This window comes from Rana temporaria, chromosome 1 (genome assembly GCF_905171775.1).
Source record: "Rana temporaria chromosome 1, aRanTem1.1, whole genome shotgun sequence".
Taxonomy (NCBI): domain Eukaryota; kingdom Metazoa; phylum Chordata; class Amphibia; order Anura; family Ranidae; genus Rana; species Rana temporaria.
In genome coordinates, this window is record NC_053489.1 from 221,132,903 (window position 1) to 221,156,841 (window position 23,939).

The 23,939-nt window shown below is 44.0% G+C and overlaps 1 protein-coding gene across 2 annotated transcripts in view; it reads left to right on the forward strand.

Moving 5' to 3' along the window:
- Nucleotides 1-941: 941 nt before the first annotated feature.
- Nucleotides 942-23,939, forward strand: part of TTC28 (tetratricopeptide repeat domain 28) — a 636,155-nt gene continuing 613,157 nt past the window's right edge. For both annotated transcript variants that reach the window (XM_040350766.1, XM_040350776.1), the window contains exon 1: nt 942-1,903. In XM_040350766.1, the coding sequence (XP_040206700.1) occupies nt 1,877-1,903 (27 nt within the window). In that variant the 5' untranslated portion in view covers nt 942-1,876. The remainder of the gene's footprint in view (nt 1,904-23,939) is intronic.

Here is a 23,939-nt window from a genome sequence, read left to right on the forward strand (position 1 = left end):
GGAGGCGAAGACCTCTGTACTGTACATAGTATAATTGGGGAGGCGAAGACCTCTGTACTGTACATAGTATAATTGGGGAGGCGAAGACCTCTGTACTGTACATAGTAGGATTATGAAGGCGAAGACTTCTATACTGTACAAAGCAGGACTTGGGAGTATAAGACCCATGCACTGTACATAGTAGGACTGGGAGGTGAAGATGTCTATTATGTACATAGTATAATTGGGGAGGCGAAGACCTCTGTACTGTACATAGGGGGATCATGAAGGCGAAGACTTCTATACTGTACATAGCAGGACTTGGGAGTATAAGACCCATGCACTGTACATAGTAGGACTGGGAGGTGAAGATGTCTATACTGTACATAGTATAATTGGGGAGGCGAAGACCTCTGTACTGTACATAGTAGGATCATGAAGGCGAAGACTTCTATACTGTACAAAGCAGGACTTGGGAGTATAAGACCCATGCACTGTACATAGTAGGACTGGGAGGTGAAGATGTCTATTATGTACATAGTATAATTGGGGAGGCGAAGACCTCTGTACTGTACATAGGGGGATCATGAAGGCGAAGACTTCTATACTGTACATAGCAGGACTTGGGAGTATAAGACCCATGCACTGTACATAGTAGGACTGGGAGGTGAAGATGTCTATACTGTACATAGTATAATTGGGGAGGCGAAGACCTCTGTACTGTACATAGTAGGATCATGAAGGCGAAGACTTCTATACTGTACAAAGCAGGACTTGGGAGTATAAGACCCATGCACTGTACATAGTAGGACTGGGAGGTGAAGATCTCTATACTGTACATAGTATAATTGGGGAGGCGAAGACCTCTGTACTGTACATAGTAGGATCATGAAGGCGAAGACTTCTATACTGTACAAAGCAGGACTTGGGAGTATAAGACCCATGCACTGTACATAGTAGGACTGGAGAGGTGAAGCCCTCTGTACAGTACATGGGGCTGATGAAGAGACTAGCAGTAAGACCCTGCAGGCTGCTGCAATGTCTTGAACAGAACAGTGCGGGCTCTGCATATACTAGAAGGGAAGGAAGTCATTAGTGTAGAGGAGTACATTTTGTTGCTGTTGCAGGATTTCCTTCCAGCATTTCCCAAGTAAAAATCCCTGTGTTATTTTTCTGCTAGGTTTGTTTTTGTTTCTGTTTTCAGTTTATTAAGACGCGTGAATTGTTCACGCAGAACCTTTCCTGCACACATTGTAGAAATTGAAGAGCAGCAGCGGAGCCAGTTTTTTTTTCTTCCTCTTATGGAACTGTATCCTGGAATGTACTTTTTTTGGGAGAAAGATGCGAGGAGAAGGCTGCAGCCCTTCGCCTACAACTGCAAAGCTTGCAGAGGATAGTGGATTTTAAAGGGGGGAGAACACTGAGTCCTACTGGAAGATGACAAAATCCCATCTATGCTGTGTAGCCTGAGAGTACAGGACACTTTCAGATCTTGGATTGCAGATGTAAGGCATTTATGACAAAAGGCAAATCTGAGCTTCAAAAGCCACAGCTCATCCATTTCACTTTGCCTTTTTCTTTAACATGATCAAACGTTAGAATCTCCCCTACGCTTGAAAACCTTGATTTCCTCAAATCGCTTATTCTACATTTTTAACCTTTTTTTTTCCCTACTTCTGGATTTGATTAAACTAAACTGGGATTGAAGTCTCTTTTGTTCCTCTGATTGGGTTTTGATTTTTTTTGTTTTTTTATGATATATATTTTTGTTTTTCAAAAAAAGTAAATATGCAACATATTTAAAGGAGCAGGAAGCATGACTGTCAGCAACTGTAAAATTCCCACGTCTACAACCATCTCTCACGTCTCTTGATGCTCAACAATTTTACGTCCAAATATGATGAAATGGCAGCCCCGGAAGAAGGTAAGTTGAAACTAAGAGCGCACGGTTCTCTCCGTTGATTTTATTATTGCGGTGCTTTTTTCAAATGCCTGCCCCGTTTCCAGCCCAAAATTCATTGCAGTGTTTTGTCGTTAGCGGCAGACGCTCCGATAACTTTCTGCATTTTTCCTTCCCCCAACCTTCCCGTCTTATGTGTGTTGGCAGGGCAGCTGAAATCCGTGCTTGTGAAATTTTCAGTGTAATATCAGTTTAATCCATGTAATGCTCTGGGGTTGAGAAGGGGCGTCCAACTGTTGTTTCTACAAAAGGGATCTCACACTAAGAAGCCCTAATCAGTGCGGGATTATGGGTATTTCTCGCTGGCACCAGCAGATTTTGTTTCTTTGCTCTCGTTTGCCGAAGAGAAAAGTTTGCAAGAGAGAAAATCTGTATCATTACGGATATCCGTATGGTCATTTGTACAGCAGGGACAATACCCCCCTTTCAGGAAATCGTACCATAACCTGTTATTTAACTTCTACAGCTCAGCAAGTAATCCCAGCTTTCTTAAGAACCATTGATGCCCTCTGTCATATACTAAGAGGTCTCTTGTTGTGATTGTACAGTCCCTAATCCACTTGTAAGAGAAGGAGAATTCACAATCTCTGCACTTCCGCGCTTGAATATTCCGGGACGTCTGATAATCAATGCATTTTTGCTAGTTAGCGTCATAAGTGATTTAGCTGTGTTGTATATATGTGCATTTGTTAACTCTTTAAAAAAAAAAAAGCAAGGGTTAATGTCTTTTTCTTGGAGAGTTTCTCTCGGGGCCCACTGGGGGGCGAGCAGCAGATGTAACAATGGAACATATGTTTTCTTAATAGATCTAAAGCAAATAGTAGCATGACTAACACTTTTGGCTTACATACCAGCGTTGGAAAAAAGGTTAAATGTCTGCTTGAAAGATGCTTACTTTGTTCAGTATATTCTGCTCGCTGCTGAGTTTTGAGAAGGCAATGCGAAAGCTGCGGATCTACGCTCCAGAAATAATTCAGTTAAATCCTGTCTGCAGTGGAAAGATGTAAAATGTCAAAGCTGACCACAAACATAGGCTGTAAGTGAGAAAATTGCCCCCCGGGCAATACATTCCCAGGGAAATTGGATTCATAGCAGCACCTATCCGGTAGTACCGGTGACCTGACCGGGCCAGTTTATCCTATTTTGGAAAATCTGCTTGGAAAATAAATATTAATTAGCTGCACTTTTGTAGATGGGTTAGAAAAAGTCGAACAGGCGTGACGCTTATTGTCACGTCTCCTGGTAATTAGAGGCTCATACAGAATAAAGGGGGAGAGTCCTCTGCAGTGATCGCATTGTTTGATGATACGTACTGTAACATGTTGCTACTTCTGAATATAGCACTGTTGTCAGCATTGAGGATCAGCATGGGAGGCTTCACACTGGCATGCAGATGGAGTTGGAAGTTGGCACCTATAAATGTCCTGCATAGAAGATGCGACTTTTTTTTTTTTATAGAAATGAGCTGGTTATTTTTATTATAAGTTAATGGACAGATGCAAGAAATTGGGATAGAACTCGTTACCATATGGACATTTATGTTGATTTATACTATGTATACAAATGTGTTCTATGATATCTGTGATGGAGATTGGCTCATGTCCTTTTTTTAGATTTCACTAATCAGATAAATAGAATGTTTTATATTTCGTCTTTTACTTGCCAAATATAGATAGATAGATACTGTAGATAGAATGGTTTGAGTTTGGTCATTTACATGCAAATGATAGATAGATAGATAGATAGATAGTTAGATAGATAGCTAGATAGATATTTAGATAGATAGACATTTAGATATATAGATAGATATTTAGATAGATAGATAGATAGATAGATAGATAGATAGATAGATAGATAGATAGATATTTAGATAGATAGACATTTAGATATATAGATAGATATTTAGATAGATAGATAGAAAGAATGTTTTATATTTAATTATTTAATCATTTACCTACATATAGATATATTTCATATTAAATATATAGATATAGTTCAATATGTTCAATCCTTTATTTAATAAAGAAGTTCAAATCTGTATAAATTATTTAAAAAAAGAGCAAATATTACTGAAATTAATTATAATAACTTTAAATAATAATAATAATATTCATAAAAGGCAACCAACTTTTCTGCTAGGTGGTTGGATTTATTTGCACAACAAAGGGTTATTTGTATACTTTAATAGAGGAAATATGTTTTGAGATCTGAATATTTGGAATTTTTTCCCAGAAAGCTGTACACTTGGGTGGTACTCCGTTATCATGTGCCTACTGATTTCTGTGTTACCTGACTCCCTATACTCCTTCACATGCTAGTATACATTCAGTAGGGTGTCTATCAGTGTGTCTAATAGAGCCAATCTGTATTTATACATACACATATAGTAGATCAGTTATGAAAACCAGGGTAAAAGAAAATGGTGTTTTCCACTACAATCAGATTCTTACTGTCATTATAGCGTATTACTGTTGTTGCTGTGGGCAATGATACTGTGTTTGGACTGTGCAAGTGTTTATGGATAAGCTGTCAGTAAGGATAGGAGAAGATGTGCTTGTCTCATTTTCAGGTTAGGACCATTTTATAGGTTGCAGATAGTTAAAAAAAACTCTGGTCGCTGCATCTTTGATGCACTTTCATATATAGAGTTCACTGGTGCCTAAAACACATGTAAAACGCACCACACAGATGTGAACCAACCCTCCAACTCTTGTGGTGCTTTAAAGGTTATATAAATGTGCCCAATGCCCATTTAACCTAAAATCAGCTTTCTGGCTCAGACAGACAGAATCTTGAAGCCTCGTACACATGAGCGGTTTTCCAGGCAGGAAAACTGCCAGGAGAGCATTTGGCTGGGAATCCCGGCCGTGTGTATGCTCCCTAGTGGTTTTCCCATCAGGAAAACAGCCAGGAATCCCGACGGGAAAATAGAGAACTCTGCTCTCTATTTTCTCGTCGGGTTTCCCGGCAGAGTGTACCGGTCGTCTGTATGCTTACCTGTCCGAAAGTAAACCCGCGCACGCTCGATAAGCCTTCGATGCATGCGCGGTAGCATACAAAGCATAGTGTGTGGCGTAGCAAGATGGCAGCGACGGCATCGAATGTGACGAGCGCCGGCTCGTCGTAGTCGATGATGTCACCGCGTTCTTGCCATTCAAAGGAACGGCAGTTCTTTTGAATGGCCGTCTGTATGCACGGCTTTGTAAGAAAAGCTTGCCAGGAATCCCGTCAGGAAAACCAACGTTTTTTTCCAGACGGGATTCTCGGCCGTGTGTACGGGGCTTAACAGATCTTTCCATAGACTTGTACAGGTAATGTTCAAGTCCATAAACACTAACAATCTTCTCTGTGAAGATCAATAGTTAAAAACACACCCAATTGTGTCGGATAATATACAGTAAAATGGTGATACCAGGTATGGGAAATATATATTGCATATAATTGCTTGATTATCCTAAGATGGAAAGTTCATGTACTCACCAAAACACATAAAACTATTTTTATTTTTTTACTAAATCTACATTACATTTGTCTACGAAAGATCCTTCGTAGAAACGATTTCTAATGTTAGGTACTCACTGTACTAAATATATAATGTGTTCTGACAGGGGGACTGCCCCCCCCCCCACTTGCCAAAACACACTGGTCAACGCTCTCAGCCATTGGCTGCCAGCGCTGATCGGATGCCAATCAGATGATGGTTTTCCATCATCCATGTTAGGCAATATTTTTGTCAGACTGCCTGATTTACACATGGGCCAAAAATTGTCCGGTTTCTGGTGAACCAGCCAATACAAACCGATATTTGGCTGTGTGTACCAGGCTTAAATGTGACAACTAAAGCTTTCACACTGCACAGCAGATGAGAGAAGCTGTCGTAAAGTGATCACTCTGATAAAAGTTTTCACGTTACTGGGGTTTTCTATGCAAGAAATACAACATTTGAGCAGTATAAGGCCTCTTGCACACTGCAGCTTGAAAATGCTCAGTACAGTGTTTTTTTACTGAGCTAAAATCCAGCCCATTGGGCTGGATTCAAGAAGCAATTGCGCCTGTGTAACCATAGTTACACAGGCGCAATTGCTTACTTGCCCCGGCGTAACGAATGCTCCTGATTCAGGAACCTCGTTACGCCGACTGCAGCCTAAGATATGTGCGGCATAAGGCTCTTATGCACGCATATCTTAGGCTGCATTCTTGCGATGGCCGCTAGGTGGCGTTCCCGTTGTGCTCAGCGTACAGTATGCAAATTGCATACTAACGCCGATTCACAACGTTGCGCGAGCCCTGCGTACGCAGTTTACGTCGTTTCCGTACGGCGTCTTTCGCGTAAGGCTGCCCCTGCTATTAGCAGGGCAGCCAATGTTACGTATACCCGTCGTTCCCGCGTCGCGAAATTTGAAATTTACGTAGTTTGCGTAAGTGATTCGTGAATGGCGCTGGACGCCATTCACGTTCACTTTGAAGCAAATGACGTCCTTGCGACGTCATTTGCCGCAATGCACGTCGGGAAAGTTTCCCGACGGAGCATGCGCTCTACGATCGCCGCAGGAACCCGCCTAATTTAAATGATTCCCGCCCCCTACGGGATCATTTAAATTGCAATTTTAAAGAGCGCACACGCAATTTACGGAGCTACTGCTCCGTGAATCGCGGGTAGCGCAGTAAATTTGCGGGGGCGCAGGGCAAACACGTTGCCCTGCGCCTCCGCAAAAAAAGCGCAAAGGTACCTGAATCCAGCCCATTTTTTACAATGTGCCTGTACACACACACGTGTAAACAAGTGCTGTTTATTCTTCAGTAAAAAAATTATTGAAAAAAATGTACGTGCCAATATGTGCAAATATACACAAATACACCACACTTCTTTAATAAAATAAAGGCAGAAGAATGTGTGTGCATACTCGCAAAGTTGCCCAAATACGTGCTAATACACACAAATGATCTACAACCCAGCCTCACGTTTTTTCTTCCAGGAATTTCTGATGCTCATACATCATTACTGTGTGCAAGAGGCCTAATGTAGCTATGCAGACAAAATTGTTGTCATACAGTGTTATCAGCAGCTGGGGTTAAGGCCTAGCCTGCCTTTTAGTTGGTCCATGTTTGAGTATCTTAGATTGCTTGCATCATTTTTACATCAGTGGAACAGATATCTGTAGGTGCTTTAAAGGATCAGTCCACCCAAAAATTAAATTTAAAGTAGTCCGGGCTTGAAAAAACTAAGCTTAAAACAACTCACACCCCTTCTAACTCCTATATTAACTACACTGTAAAAGGAAGATGCTTATACTTACCTGTTCTCAGAGCACTCTGGTCCGGTCACGTGATCTCCCCAGTGGCTGATTTAAAGGGAGAGGAGAGAGTGCTAACAACAGATGAAATGCCTGGATGGTGAGGGCACCCAAAGGCTTACTATGGGGTATTCATTGTCGGCTGTCCCTCCTCTCCTCTGAAGCCAGCTGCTGGCTAAACCTGAGAGCCTTGAAAACATGTAAGTATATTCCTTCTACAGGCTAGTTGGTATAGGTCAGTGATGGCAAACCTTGGCATTCCAGATGTTTTGGAACTACATTTACCATGATGCTCAACTACACTGCAGAGTGCATGAGCATCATGGGAAATGTAGTTCCTATAGGTGTTAGAAAGGGGGGTGGAAGCCATTTAAAGCTTAGTTAGTTCCAGCCCAGACTTCTATTTACTTTATAAGTGGATACTATTAGGTTCAGTCTGGCTTATTGTATGTCTTGGATGCTCCAACAGTGAGGTTCCCTTGTTTTGATTCCTTGGTGTGTTCCTGGCCACACGGGAGTGCTAAGTGTTTCTCTGCATCTTTTCTTGTTCTAGCTTCTCTTGTTTCATTGCCCATTTTATGAAATAAAGTAAAAATCCATAAGACCAAGTGGAAGACTCCTCACAATTACTACAGCCAATGTTCAGACTCATATTCATGTGCTTTCACCAAAAGACTTTCCAATGGGATTTCACCAAAAAACTTTCCGATAGATGTTAAGAACCCATCATGTGGTTTCATTTTGCAGCATCTATCAAAACCTAGGATATACATTTTGGGTGGCATGGCCCTTTAATTTACCTGCTGTGTATAGGCTCCTTCCCTTTCTTATTATCATACACCCACATGTGTGCCCATATGTGTTTCTATATTATTCCCCATTACTATTTACCGTAGCTGTGTAGTGCTAAGCATTATGCAGAAAGTCATAATGAAATCCAACTTTTTAAATTACTTGTGCAGCCATTTGAGGGTTTGAACGTTATGTTTGAATGCATCCGTCTACAAGCTATGCTGATAACTCGTCTGTCAGTCTACTGTAGTGTGACAGATGTTTGTCTCTCTGATTGATACATACATATTCATGTCACAGTGGCCAGCTATAATAATGTAGGCCTATGTCTCCTCATGTTTCCAGGAGTTTTACATCAGATGGAATGAACACTCACACATTATTAGAATTGATAACATTTCAATATGGAACTGTTTATAGAGATTCTAAAGAGTTCAGGCGGTGTGCCTGGTTTTACACTTCATGGCCTGGTGAGGAAAAAGCAAGCAAAAGAAAAATGCGAGGATTGCAGTTACAGATTCTCAAGAGACGGAAGCTTTGCATTTTGGCTACACTTAATAAACTTACCAACCATTTCCTATTAGTGGCTCACCATCTTTAGAGAATGTAATGCACCCAATAATACTTGTCTGACACTTACTGTACTGGTTAAAACTGTGAGGCCCCGTACACACGTCCCAGGAACTCGACGTGCCAAACACATCGAGTCCCTCGTCGAGTTCAGTGTGGAAGCCACCGAGATCTCGGCGGGCCGACTTTCCTCATTGAACAACGAGGAAATAGAGAACATGTTCTCTTTTCGGCCCGACGAGTTCCTCGTCGGCTTCCTCGCTGAAAAGTGTACACACGACCGAGTTTCTCGGCAGAATCCAGCTCCGACCGAGTTTCTGGCTGAATTCTGCCGAGAAACTCGGTCGTGTGTATGGGGCCTAATGAAATGATATAAATAAAGTGAGTTTTGGTGAGGTATGGCTGAATATAGTTGCTTTATGTTAAAAATGTTACTTGGGTTTTCATTTTGATAGACTTCTACAAATCCACCTTCTCTATTTGTAATGATGAACATTTGTACTTGAACAGAAATCCAAATTTTTCAGTTGTTACTAGTACAAGAAGTAATGGTAAAGGTAAATCTTCCAGTGATGACACCCATTCCAGTGACAGTTGTCTAAGGCCTTGTACACACGAGAGGATATCCGCTGGAAACGGTCCGCCGGACCGTTTCCAGCGGATAAATCCTCTGGCGGATTTGGATCTGATGGCTGTACACACCATCAGATCGAAATCCCCGCGGAATACATCCGCGGTGACGTGGCCGCGCCGTCGTCGCGACGATGACGCGGCGACGTGCGCGACCCTGGAAGGTAATACTTCCACGCATGCGTCAAATCATTACGACACATGCGAGGGATGGGAGCGGACGGACTGATCCGGTGAGTCTGTACAGACGACCGGATCAGTCCGCTGGACTGGATTCCAGCGGATAGATTTCTTAGCATGCTAAGAAATTTTTATCCGCTGGGAATCCGTCGGCTGGATTTTTATCCGCCTGAAAATGTCCGCTAGGCCGTACACACTGCCGGATCTATCTGCTGGAACTGATCCGTGGATCAATCACAGCAGATCGATCCGGTCGTGTGTACGGGGCCTAAGAGTGGATTTCCCAAAAATTGTAACTGATGGAAAATATCTTCATCTCCACTGGATATAGCAACAAAAACATTTTGGGCCTGTTTACACCGATATATTTTTCTGATGTATTAAAAAACATGCATCGACGTGCCTTAAAATGCGTGTTTCTCACTTTTAATGCATGTTGCAATACTACTTATTGTATATACTCAAGTATAAGCCCAGTTTTTAAAACATTTTTTTGTGCTGAAAATGCCCCCCTCGGCTTATACTCGAGTCAACTTTTTGCGCCTAATCTCTCGGACTTTGGGGACCAGGTACCGGCCGGCCATAGGTCCCCTGGACCCCAAGCTTGGCACACATATAGCCTCTTCCTCTACAAGTGTGCAAAGTTTGTTGTCCGGGGGACCTACGGCCAGGAAGCACCGATTTTTCAAAGTCGGGCACCCCTTCCATAGACTCTCATGTTAAACGGTAATTTCTCCGGTAAATTTGGGGACCTGGTACTGGCCGGCCGTAGGTCCCCTGGACCCGAAACTTGGCCGGGGAGCACCGATTTTTCAAAGCCGGGCACCCCTTCTATATACTTCCATGTTAAACGTAAGTCTAGTCATGGACATAGTGAGGCATGGGCTTAGTGAGGCACAGTGAGGCATGGGCACAGTGAGGCATGGACACAGTAAGACATGGGCACAGCGAGGCATGGGCACAGTGAGATATGGGCACAGTGAGGCATGGGCACAGTGAGGCATGGACACAGTGAGGCATGGGCACAGTGAGGCATGGACACAGTGAGGCATGGACGCATTGAGGCATGCACATGGACACAATGAGGCAAAGTGAGGCACAGTGAGGCATGCAGATGGACACCCTAGGCTTATATTTGAGTGAATACGTTTCCCCAGTTTTTTGTGGTAAAATTAGGTGCCTCGGCTTATATTCGGGTCGGCTTATACTCGAGTATATACGGTATGTTGATTATATCTGTCCTCCTGTCCCAGTGGCACCTGTTCCTGTCCTGTGTCACATGAAAATAAAGTGAAGGGCAATCTTTCCAGTCACAGACAGCAAAAAAAACTGTCAGGTTTTACATTTTCCCCACTGTATTCAAAACTTGAAATGTTTTGGCTTGAGTTGCACTTCATTAAAGAATGCACATATGCCCCTGAGCTTAATAAAAAAACTTGCAAAGCATTAATGCAGTCACTTGGATCTGTGCTAAAATGTTGACATTGTGCTATTTAACAGTCTTACTGGGATGCATAAATAAAGAGTTACATTACCGACAATTTTGAAAAAAAAAACAATATTTTTTTACTATAATACATATTCACAAAAATATGTATATAAAAAAATCGCAATAAGCGTATGTTGATTGATTTGTGAAAAAGTTATAGTATCTACAAAATAGGGTATAGATTTATGGCATTTTTATTATTCTTTTTTTTTTACGGATGAACATCCACTGACACCCGATCTCACCAGTGTCCGCAATCCTCCGATTCTGCAGACGGAGGAAAATCCTATTTTTCCATCCGTCTGCAGAGCGGATGGGGTGAACATGGACAGACGGTCCATGTTCATCCGATCCCCCCATGGGGAGAGCGGAGATCTGACAGGCCGGTCCCTGCACAGTGTGTGGGGACCGCCCTGTCATCCGGCGGCTCAGCGGGGATCAAGCTGAGCAAGTGGAGGTTCACGGGGCAGATCATTACTGATCTGTCCCGTGTGAAAGGGCCCTATTTGTTCTTTATTTGTCAGTCTCAGCAAAATTAACATCTTTAATTTACATTTTTAAAAAAATTGGCCATTGGGGTTAGTACATTTTTTATTAGTTGGTGCAATTTACAATGTTTTTGGTGTCCCTCTTGCATCCTACAAATTTGCCAGTTTGGCACATCCACTAATTCTTACAGCAAATGTTTCAATATTAAAGTGAGCACATCTTTATTTAAACTCCAGGTATGTCATACTGGAAAAAGATGTTATCACTTTAGCCAGAAGAAAAATAAAAATCTCTTCTTAAACCATCCATTGCTTGTCATGTGCTCCATACGTTGCCTGTGTGATCTGCACAGTTGCACTTGCTTGCTTATTCATAAAGATCAATAATCTCTGCCTGAACACCTGTCATCCATCAACATTATGATAGATTAACGTGCTGGAATAAAAATAAGGTATATTATATCAGCTGCTTAACGGCATTGAAATGTGAGATCCAATAGATTAAAAACTTTATTCTCCCAATGTGAAAAACTTAACCCTAAAGCGCTTTTCTAAATTTATATGATATGGATGTTGGTTTTGTGTACTTTTCTATAATTTGTTACACTTCTCTTCAAAATATAGATAATATATTACAATGAACTTTATTCATGACATGCACAAAGTGTAACAAATAGCTTTCAATAAATACAATTTTATATTAAAGCAACCGATGTATTTTTTTTTGTGTCCAACTGTTTAAAGATATCTGAATGCTGATAGGTTGCTCTGTTTTTGTAGCGTTTTGGTTGAATCAAATATTACGTTTTTTATTTTTCTTTGACCTGTGTATTTTTACAACAAATTGTAGTTTATTTATTTTTTTCGAGCTGCTTTTAGCTTAACCCAAGTAGCAGTCCGTAATCCATTACCCACTGAATTAAAGTTAGGCCAGTTTGTTTTGTGAATGATCTCATTCCACCCCATATGTATTCATATCTCTATTTCTGACATTTTTAGATTTATACGCTTTTATTCCTTACCTCTTCCCACTCATGGAAAACAATCATCTGAACATCATTTTTGCTCAGATCATAAATCTCTTATCTTCTATTCCAGCCGCCAGTATGATGCATGTAACATTTCTCAAAAAATAACTGACACCTACAGAACTCCCTTCTTTGATCTGCAGTTAAAAAAGGTCTAGTTAAATTATTTATATTTGCGTGACCCCCTCAGCTTCCAAGCATTCCATTCTTACCTCGGCTTCCCAGCACATCTCCATCTTTTCCCAGATAACCAGAGAGTAAATCTGCGATCAGGACTTTTTTTTTTTTTCCTTAGGCTTTACGTGTTTCACCATCACTTCCTGGGACCTCTGGTCCATGCATATTTATCATCCTGATGTGCCACGTGTCTGTGTTATTACTGCAGCAAGAATGCTGAGGTTACACTTTGCCAAGGACTTTCTACCTTAACTCTTTGTAGGGAGTACACTAATTATATACATCCAAATTCCTTCGCTGATTGGTGTCTTATGCTAGCCATTATTTTTTAATGCTATAAAGGTAATAATGTCTTTTGTGATTTTCAAATAATAAAGGCTTGGTGCAGAATGCCCTCTTTTGATGTTGAGGCCTCTGTAAAAAAAAAAATTTAAGGTCATCTGCCCATCACAAAAGGAAATGTAAACCCAATCAATAAAAAAGCATAAAGGCTTAAAGTGACATTAACTACTTCAACCCTGGAAGGATTTGCCCCCTTAATGACCAGGCAATTTTTTTGCGATACGGCACTGCATCGCTTCAATTGCGCGGTTTTGTGACGTTGTGCCCAAACAAAATTGGCGTCCTTTTTTCCCCCCATAAATAGAGATTTCTATTGGTGGTATTTGATCACCTCTGGGGTTTTTAATTTTTTTGCGCTATAAATAAACAAAGAGTAACAATTTTGGAAAATAAATACATTTTTATTTTTTTACTTTTTCTATAAGGCCGCGTACACACGGTCGAACATGTCCGCTGAAACTGGTCCGCGGTGTGTACGGCCTAGCGGACAGGTTTCCAGCGGACAAAAGTTTCTTAGCAAGCTAAGAAACTTGTCCGCTGGAAACATGTCCGTCGGACATGTCCGATGGTTAGTACACCTAATCGGAAATGTCCGCTGGTTATGACGTGTAACCAGCGTCCCGAAATCCCGCGCATGCGTCGAATTGATTCGACGCATGCGTGGAAGTATTGCACTTCCGTGTTTGAGAACGTCGGTGTCTTCTACGTCACTGCGTTCTCTGTCCGCGGGGATTTTGGTCTGATGGTGTGTACACACATCAGACCAAAAGCTCCCAGGAGACATGTCCGGACATGTCTCCTCGTGTGTACGGGGCCTAATACATATCCAAAAAAATAATACAGTGTATATAAAAAAACATATTTATTCATCAGTTTAGGCCGATATATATTCTTCTACATATTTTTGGTAAAAAAAATCTCAATAGACGATTTTTAGCGGGACTGCGACATTGCAGTGGACAAATCTGACCCCAGCGACATTATTACATTGATCAGTGCTATAAAAATGCAACTGCTCTTGTGCGAGCCACCGTACAGGTACAGCAAAATGCGCAGGGCTGCCAACCTACCGCAGTATATCTGCGTGAGCTGGACGGCAAGTGGTTAAAGCTTTGTTTGTTTTTTTGTTGTTTTTTAATAACAAACGTTTTATACTTACCTGCTCTTTGCAGTAGTTTGGCACAGAGCAGCCCCGATCCTATACCTACCCTCCGCCAACTCCAGGCACCTTTCTCCTGCCTAGTGCCTCTATAGCAAGCAGCTTGCTAGAGCTGGTTCACCATACAGGTACAGCAAAACGCGCAGGGCTGCCAACCTGCCGCAGTATATCTGCGTGAGCTGGTCGGCAAGTGGTTAAAGCTTTGTTTTGTTTTTTGTTTGTTTTTTAATAACAAACATTTTATACTTACCTGCTCTTTGCAGTAGTTTGGCACAGAGCAGCCCCGATCCTATCCCTACCCTCCGCCAACTCCAGGCACCTTTCTCCTGCCTAGTGCTGCTATAGCAAGCAGCTTGCTAGAGCTGGTTCACTGGCTGTAATTGACGGTAGCAGGAGCCAATGGCTACTCTTACTGTCTCCGCCATTGAGGACAAAGAGACCCAGGAAAGCCTTTACAAGCACTTTAATATGTTAAAGCAGACCTAGCTCCTCAGGCAGGGTCCACTTATTAAATGTCGACCCCCTCCTTCTAAAAGAAGATGCATAGAAATAACTTGTTGGAGGGGGTAAATAGTTATATAACATATTCAGCTTTCCCCAGCTTACAAAGTGCAGGGTTGTCATCATCTTCCTGACTATAAATTGCCCAGGAATGCTGGAGAGGCCAAATCTCATAAGAAAACAATGTAACTGAGTGCAGGAACATCTATATGTGAGATTTGGGGATGGGGGCTAAACATTCTCCAAGATCTGGCCACAAGGAGTTGATGTCACCTAGGTGTTACTAACAAACCCAGGGAAAGGTATATACCCTTTTCACCCCACAGGTTTTGTCTTTTTTTGCACTTTCGCCCATTTTTGGAAAGGAGATTGCAGGCACCTTGAATAAGCAGACATTGTCAATGAGGTTCAAGGTCTGTTTTAATGTAATTTCAATAAAGTCACGTTCAAAACTTTCAAAAGTGAAACTTTCATTCAAATGATACCTGGTGATTCTTCTGTGAAGATCCTTGTTCAGTCAATTTCTATTATGTTGTGACAGTGTCATGTTTCTGTCTCCAAATTACTCCCTGAGTTGTCATTCTGTCACATTCACTTCCACTGGAAAGAATAAGCGGGGTTGCATTGGGTAGGTCTGCATTGTTTGTTTGTATTTTCTTACACCATCAGGAAGCCCACCCTGAGCAATGACATGCAGCTGCCACTGGAGTGGGTGCATATAAAGAGGAAGCGGGTGCAAAGAAGCTGTGGGTAATCATCCATACTGCAATGCATAAAAGGATTGGAAAAAACATGAAACATTGTATAGCTCATTAAAAAAAGAACACAACTGAGCAGAAGAGATTTTTTTCCCTGGATTGGATTCCATTCAGATAGGTTGTGGTAAATAGCACCTGCAAAGTGCCCTAAAACAGCTGCTCCATTCACTTCAGTGTGAAATCCCGATGGCTTTCTCACTGGAGCGGTTCCCTGGCAGAGCATCAGAAAAAGTCCTGCCAGCAGCTTCTTTGGAGCGCATTAGAGGTGGTGAACTCACTGCTCCTAATGCGCTCCTGCCCATTAAAATCAATGGGCAGTGCCGCCGTACCGCTGGCAAAACGCCGCTGTAACGGTGCTTTGCGGGCAGTTTAACCCTTTTTCGGCCACTAGCGGGGGTTAAAAAACGCTGCAAATCCGATTTGGTAAAGCGCCGCTAAAAATAGCGGTGTTTTACCGCCCATGATCGGGGTGCTTTGGTGTGAAAAGGCTCTAACATTAGGAACTTACAGATGGTTTTATGTTATACCTTTTTAAAATAAATGTACGATTTAAAAAGAACAAAAATATTCCATATTTTCAATCTAAATCCTTGGAAAAATGACTGAAATAGCCCATATCATAGTTTAGAAAGGCCACTAAAATGTATTATGGGAAGTAGAAAGATGGGAAGTAGAAAGATGATACAAATGTCTGCTAAGATCTGAACTGAATGCAATTGGAGCCTATCTGAATTTTCTATGGTGTACTTGCTATGCTAGGTTAGGCCACTCCGTCACTGCAGCCTATCGAGAAAAAAATCAAGCTTGACAGCAATTAAGTAGAGCTCCTCCTTTTCTGCCCAGGACTCTGTACTAATATTGCGATTATGTAATCACAGGGGAGCAATGGTTGACATAGAAACTACAAACCCTGGCTAAGCCGCAGCACTATTAGAAAAGGGTACACTAGAGAAATTCACATCCCTGGAAGCGGTCTCGGTCTCTTGGTCTGATCAGGGGTCATGCAATCCAGGTTTTCAAATGAAGAAATTAATGTTTAGAACTAGGTATGTGCAGATTTCCTTTCTTTTCTTGCAATGTGGTTGTTTAGTGTGTTTGTGTATATATATATATATATATATATATATATATATATATATATATATATATATATATATATACTGTGTATGCATACTGTATATACACTGACTAAACAATCAATTTGCAGAGGAAAAGTACATTTAAACACACCTAAACACACGTAAACAGTACTGAAAATGTATTTCTTTATATGGAAACCTGCATTGCATGACTCCTGGAATATATAAAGTATATACAGTGCAATATATACAGTATATATATATATATATATATATATATATATATATATATATATACATACATACAGTGCATACACACTATATACAAAACTGTATATACATGATTTGTTGATACAAGAAGTGTATAGGCCATAGGGTTCACCGTAAAGTAAAACCAGGCCCTTATCCAGGTATGCAGACTCCTGTACCATAACAGGCCACATGCCAAGCAGCATTGGGTAGGTACCTTACAAGGAGGAACAGCAATGCCTCTCTCCACTTCCTTGCAAGAAACCTTGTCCTCGTGTTCAGGGCAAAAGGGCAAAAAATTGTGGGGGTCTGTATTTATTAAATAGCAAACATGTTATTCTTACCTGCTCTGTGCAATGGTTTTACACAGAGCGGACTGATCCTCTTCTTTTTGTGTCCGCCACCAGTGGTCCTGGCTTCTCCCCCATGCTAAGTGCCCCCAATAGCAAGCTTCTTGCTATGGGGTCACTCGAGCAAGCGCTCTTCTGAGCCATGCTCCTGTGAATGGACATTATCCAGTCACACACAAAGTGTGGCTTGGCCCACCTCCGCTCTCTCCTTATTGGTTCACTGGCTGTGATTGACACCGTCGCTGTGTAAGCCAATGAGGAGAGAGAGACCTAGGAGATCTCCTCCTCTCATGCATTGCTGGATAGAAATGAGGTTCAGATAATTAAAAGGGGGGGCTTAGGAGAAGTTGCACCCAGAAGGTTTTTTACCTTAAGGCTCCATTCACACCTAGGCGTTTTGTCGCCTGTAGCCCGACGCTACAATACGGCGGAGGGTCGAAATTGCATTGTTCTCTATGGAGACTGTTCACATCTCCTAACGCAGAACGCCGTACGTCGATAGAAGGCCGAACGCCAAATTTCAAAAAAGTCCCGTACCCTTTTTCGACACGCGTATCGGGCGGCTTAGGCGTTCCGCATAGCCGACAATACAATGTAAAAAAATACGCGGTTTAAAACAACGCGGGACAAAACGCCTATCTTTTGTCGCCGCAAATCGCGGTACTTACGCCGCAAAACGCATACGCGAAGGTGTGAATGCAGCCTAATGCATAGACAAATCTTCTGCCTTTAGAACCACTTTATATTATAAACAAACAATGTGGCAAAGTCATTAAAAAGAAATTATACAATATCCATTGTCAATCACATCTTTCAGTACTGTAAAGCCAGCATCAATCACAGACCAAGGCCTGCCATCCAACAATGTCTCCCATCCATGTGATGGACAATAGATTTACATGATGAGAAATTGTTTACATATTTTTTTATTTGCAGAGAGTTTGGCCTCCCTTGCAAGGTATCTTCCCAATATTAAAAGGAAGGGGGCTTGGCATCATTCAGGAATTGGGTTGCAAGCTTTGCAGTTTATAAAAGGATACTCATTGTCCTGAGGGAGTAGCAAGGCACATTGGCGCTGAGGAAGAGTTGGTGCAAACTAGCCTCAAAGCATATCACTCAAGCGCAAGAAAGTATTCTCCAGTTCTAAATATTGGCTCGTGTGACTTGGTCAACGTGATATAACTAAAAAGGCAATAACAGGAGCCACATGCTGCAACTCTCAATAATGAAGGATTCAGCTGTTAAAACATGATTTAGTAGCTAAAGACAAAAATGTATTGCACTAACCATATACTTTATTATAAACATATTTTTAAGTAGAAATCCAATTTTGCATTTTTTACCCTCCTGAGAAAATTTACACTATACTGGAAAAATATTTCCTCAATATTCCATCTTGATCGATAACTTTAAGAACATCAGTTGATATAGAGTCCTTTTAACTTATATCTCTGTATAATATTCCAAAATGGAATAAAATACACATATTATTTCCAAGTAACAAAGAAAGCAGGTCGATTTCATAGCTTGTGTGAGCTATTGTATGCATTGTGTGAGGTTCCAGCTTTGTTTGGGTGGAAGTAACAATTCTGCCAGAACAGGGTGGTAGCTTCTCACTTCCATGACTATTTGCACCAAGTAATTGCTTTATGGTTTCCCATTGTGTGCCAGTCTATGTTGTTCTGCCAGCCTATGCTGTTATGTGTATCATTGCTGTCTCATAGATTGCTGTTTGCCGAGCCATTTATTGACTTGCCTGTCATAGGAGGAAATGTGTGAGGACCGTGAGATTTTAATATACTGTAAATTGTTCATTTCAAACTGTGCTCCTTTGTGGTGAGATATAATCAGACTGCTGGTTTCGCTCAAACACTATTCAATTGCTTTGATTTTTTTTCTGAAAACTCATACTGATGTTTGGCATATGATAATGTTATTGCATGGCTAGGCTATATATGCTTTATTCTATTTACCAAGCAAAAATATTAAAGGAGCCTCTTTATTAGATTTTCTTTATTTTTTTATTTTGATATTGTCAGTAATTTTCTTAAATTTTAATCTTTTATTAGGTATTTCAGTATTTAACATAATTTTTTTTGGGGGGGGGGGGGTGGGTCATTTAAAGAAACCCTGACACAAACCTGGACAATTAAAACAGAGTATATAATAATAAAATACATAAGCAGAGGTCACCTTCTGAGACAGTATATAAAGATCTTAACTTCAGTATTAGCCTCTCCCACTTTCAATTAGCAGTCCGTTATCTAAAAACAAAATGATGGGGCTCAAGAAACTGGAAGGGGTTAGACCAAGAATATTACTTCATCTACCTATAACCTATAATCAGAAGGGTTTTTACAAACAAGTGGCCTGGCCACTGCCCCCACCTACAACTGGCCTTTGCAGCAAGAATGTCACGGAACCATGAACCAGACGTACAACAAGAGATAAGTGAAAATAAGAAGGCTTTATTGAAAATCAAGCTGTAAAGCAAAAGTCCAAACGGATGGTTAAACAGAGTCTTGCGAAGCCAGAGGTCAGGAACCAGAAGGGTAGTCGGACGAAGCCAGGATCAGGAACCAGCAGGGAAGTCAGACGAAGCCAGGATCAGGAACCAGCAGGGAAGTCAGACGAAGCCAGGATCGGAACCAGAAGCAGCAGCAGTCTTAGAAGCATGTGAACACAGGAGGACCAAGCAAGGAACTGAAGCCACAGAGCTCCTATATATGTGAGCCAGGCATCCAGCTCCTCCCAGTGGGAAGGAGGAGCCGCAGGGTGGGAGGCTACAAGAGTCCCAGAAACCAAGATGGCCGCCAGCACATGTCAAACAAAGGAGACAGGAGAGAGGTAAGACCATGACAGTACCTCCCCCTCAAGGGCCCCTCCTCCGCGGTGCAAAAAACGGTTTCTGAGGGAAACGTGCGTGGAAGGCTCGGAGCAAGGCAGGAGCATGGACATCTGCGGAGGGAACCCAGGAACGCTCCTCTGGACCGTAACCACGCCAGTGGACCAAAAACTGCACCCGACCGCGGACCAGGCGTGAGTCCAGGATATTGCTCACCTCATACTCCTCATGATTGCCCACTTGGACCGGACGAGGCCGAGGAACCGAGGAAGTGAAGCGATTGCACACCAGTGGCTTCAACAGGGAGACATGAAACACGTTGGAGATCCTCATGCCAGGAGGAAGCGCAAGGGCATAGGCTACCGGGTTTACCCTGCGAAGCATTCGGAAGGGACCAACAAAGCGAGGAGCCAGCTTGGGAGTGGGCACTCGAAGGTTGAGGTTGCGAGTGGACAACCATACACGGTCTCCGACCTGGTAGGAAGGAGCAGGCGCTCGTCTGCGATCAGCCTGGAGTTTCTGGCGCTGCGCAGAGACCTCAAGGGACTTCTGGATCTGTACCCAAGAGGCGCGTAGGACGGAAAAGTGATCCTCCACAGCCGGAATATCCTGGGGAGAGAATGCCTCCGGTAACACGGCAGGTTGGAACCCATAATTGGCCATGAAGGGAGACGTCCCAGAGGAAGAGTTCACCGCCGTGTTCCTGGCAAACTCAGCCCAAGGCAGGAGGTCAACCCAATTGTCCTGGTGATCGGAGACATAGCAACGAAGGAATTGCTCCAAGGCCTGATTGGATCGTTCTGCGGCCCCATTGGACTGAGGGTGGTAGGCCGAGGAGAAGGAGAGATGAATCCCCAACTGGGAGCAAAAGGCGCGCCAGAACCTGGACACAAACTGACTCCCCCGATCCGACACTATCTCCTTGGGCAAACCGTGCAACCGGAAGACCTCCCAGGCAAAAATCGTGGCCAATTCTTGTGCAGAGGGTAACTTCTTGAGAGGAACACAGTGGCACATTTTGGAAAACCGATCCACAATCATGAGAATGACCGTATGGCCTCGGGATGCAGGGAGATCCACAATGAAATCCATCCCCAGGTGTGACCATGGGCGCTCCCCGGTGGCTATGGGTTGCAGCAGGCCCAACGGAAGGTGCCGAGGGGACTTACTCTGGGCACAAACGGAGCATGCCGCTACATATGCGGCGATGTCGGAACGTAGGGAAGGCCACCAGAACAGACGTGAAACAGCCCAGGACAGCTGATTCTTACCAGGATGCCCCGCGGTCTTGGAGTTATGGTAGGTTCGCAACAACCGAGTGCGCAACTCCTCAGGCACAAAACATCTGCCGTTGGGTCTCCCAGAGGGAGCACCAGATTGAGCCGCCAAAATCTGCTCACCAAGGGGAGAGGTCAGGCTGGTGCGAATGGCGGCCAGGATCTGATTCGGAGGTATGACCGAAGTCGGTATAGATTCCTCCCTGGACAGCTCGGAGTACTGCCGTGATAAGGCATCCGCCCTGATGTTCTTGGAACCGGGTAGGTAGGAGACCACGTAATTAAAACGTGACAAGAACAGAGCCCATCTGGCCTGACGTGGTGTCAATCTCTTGGCCTCAGAAAGGTAGGTCAGATTCTTGTGGTCCGTCAGGATGAGAACCGGAACCACGGAGCCCTCGAGCAAGTGCCTCCACTCTTTGAGAGCCTGCACTATGGCCAATAACTCCCTGTCACCAATCTGATAGTTGCACTCCGCGGGTGACAGTTTCCGGGAGTAAAACCCACAAGGAAGCAGCGGACCCTCTGGTGTTCTACGCTGAGACAGAAGGGCGCCTACTCCCGTCTCAGATGCGTCCACCTCGAGGACAAAGGGCAACCCAGGGTTGGGATGAGACAGAATCGGGGCCGACACAAAGGCGGATTTTAGGGCCTCAAAAGCCCGGATGGCCTCGAGCGGCCAGACCTGGGAATTACTGCCCTTCCTGGTCAGATCCGTGAGAGGCTTGGCCAGCATGGAGAAGTCCCTGATGAACTCAAAAAGCGCTGCAAGGAACGAAGACCACTGGGCTGAGGCCACTGTAAGACAGCCGAAACCTTCTCAGGGTCCATGGAGAACCCCTCAGCGGAAATGATGTAACCTAAGAAGGTTACCTGGGATCGGTGAAATTCGCATTTCTCAAGCTTACCGAACAGCTTGTTCTCTCGTAACCGTTGCAACACTCGCTTGACATCCAGAATGTGGGCCTCCATGGATTCAGAGTATACCAAGATGTCATCCAAATAGACCACCACACACTGCTGCAACAGGTCACGGAAAACATCGTTGATGAATTCCTGAAAGACTGCGGGCGCATTGCACAACCCAAAGGGCATAACCAAGGATTCATAATGACCGGTCCTGGTGTTAAACGCGGTCTTCCATTCATCGCCCGCCTTGATCCTTACCAGGTTATATGCCGCCCTCAAGTCGAGTTTGGTAAAGACCGTGGCCCCCTTAAGGCGATCGAACAGCTCGGAAATCAAGGGTATCGGGTAAGCGTTCTTGATCGTGATGCGATTAAGGCCCCTGTAATCGATGCAAGGCCTCAACTCACCGCCCTTCTTTTTCACAAAGAAAAATCCAGCCCCTGCCGGGGACGAGGATTTGCGAATGTGACCACGGGACAGCGCCTCCATCACGTACTCCTCCATGGCCTCATTCTCCGCAACCGACAGTGGATAGACCCTGCCGCGAGGAGGAACGGCACCAGGTTGTAACTCTATGGCACAATCGTATGGGCGGTGCGGATGTAGGGCAACTGCGCGCACCTTATCGAATACATCCCGGTACTCCTCGTATTCAGGAGGCAACAGAGAGTCCGAGGAAGTACACAGCAACTTGACAGGCCCATGGATGCAACTAGCCCCACACTGTGGTGACCATGAGAGGATCTCGGCCGATCTCCAGTCAAAAGTCGGATTATGCTTCTGGAGCCAGGGGTACCCCAAGACCACCGAGTAGTGTGGAGACGAAATAACCTGGAAGCAGACTGACTCTCTGTGAACGGCACCAATGGCTATCCCCACTGGAAGGGTCTCATGAGTCATGTGTGACGGCTGGAGGGGTCTGCCGTCTATCGCCTCTAGAGCCAGCGGGGAACCTCGAGCCTGCAGGGGAATGGAATTGGCGGCAGCGAACTCACTATCAATGAAAAAACCACCAGCACCAGAGTCCACCAACGCCTGGGTCGTCACCGAGCCCCCGACCCAGGAGAGGACAACAGTGATCAGTGGTTTATCAACACGGGAAACCGGGGACGAGGAGACTCCACCCAAGATCTGCCCCCGACAGGATCTCAGGTGCGAGCGTTTCCCGGACGGTTCGGACATGCCAACCGAAAATGCCCACCGAGACCACAGTACGTGCATCGGCCCTCGCGTCTCCGGAGTACCCTCTCCCCCTCGGACAGGCGAGCAAACCCCAGCTGCATGGGTTCACCCCCAGACAAGTCAACCCCAGGAGGCGTGGGAGGAGAGGGAGGCACGGGTGGGACAGCAAACGTAGGCGCCAAACTGTTAGGAGGCCTCCGCAGGCTCTCCTTAAAGGAAGGTCTCTCCCTGAGTCTGGTGTCAATCAAAATCAGGAAAGAAATAAGAGCCTCGAGCTCCACTGGTAGGTCCTTAGCTGCAACCTCATCCTTCAAGGCATCCGAGAGACCATGAGAGAAAGCAGCGACCAGAGCCTCATTATTCCAGCCCACCTCTGCTGCCAGGGTACGAAACTCAATGGCGTATTCGGCTACGGATCGTGAACCCTGTCTGACGGACATAAGGAGCTTCGCAGCAGAGGCGGCGCGAGCCGGCACATCGAATACCTTCCGAAGAGAAGCAACAAAACCGGAAAACTCGGCAACCACCGGATTGTTGTTCTCCCATAAAGGGCTGGCCCAGGCCAAGGCCTTGTCCGAGAGCAGCGAGATCAAGAAGCCCACCTTTGATCTCTCAGTGGGAAAGGCATGTGGCAGCAACTCGAAATAAATGCCCACTTGGTTAAGGAAACCTCGGCACTGAGTTGGCTCTCCCCCAAATCG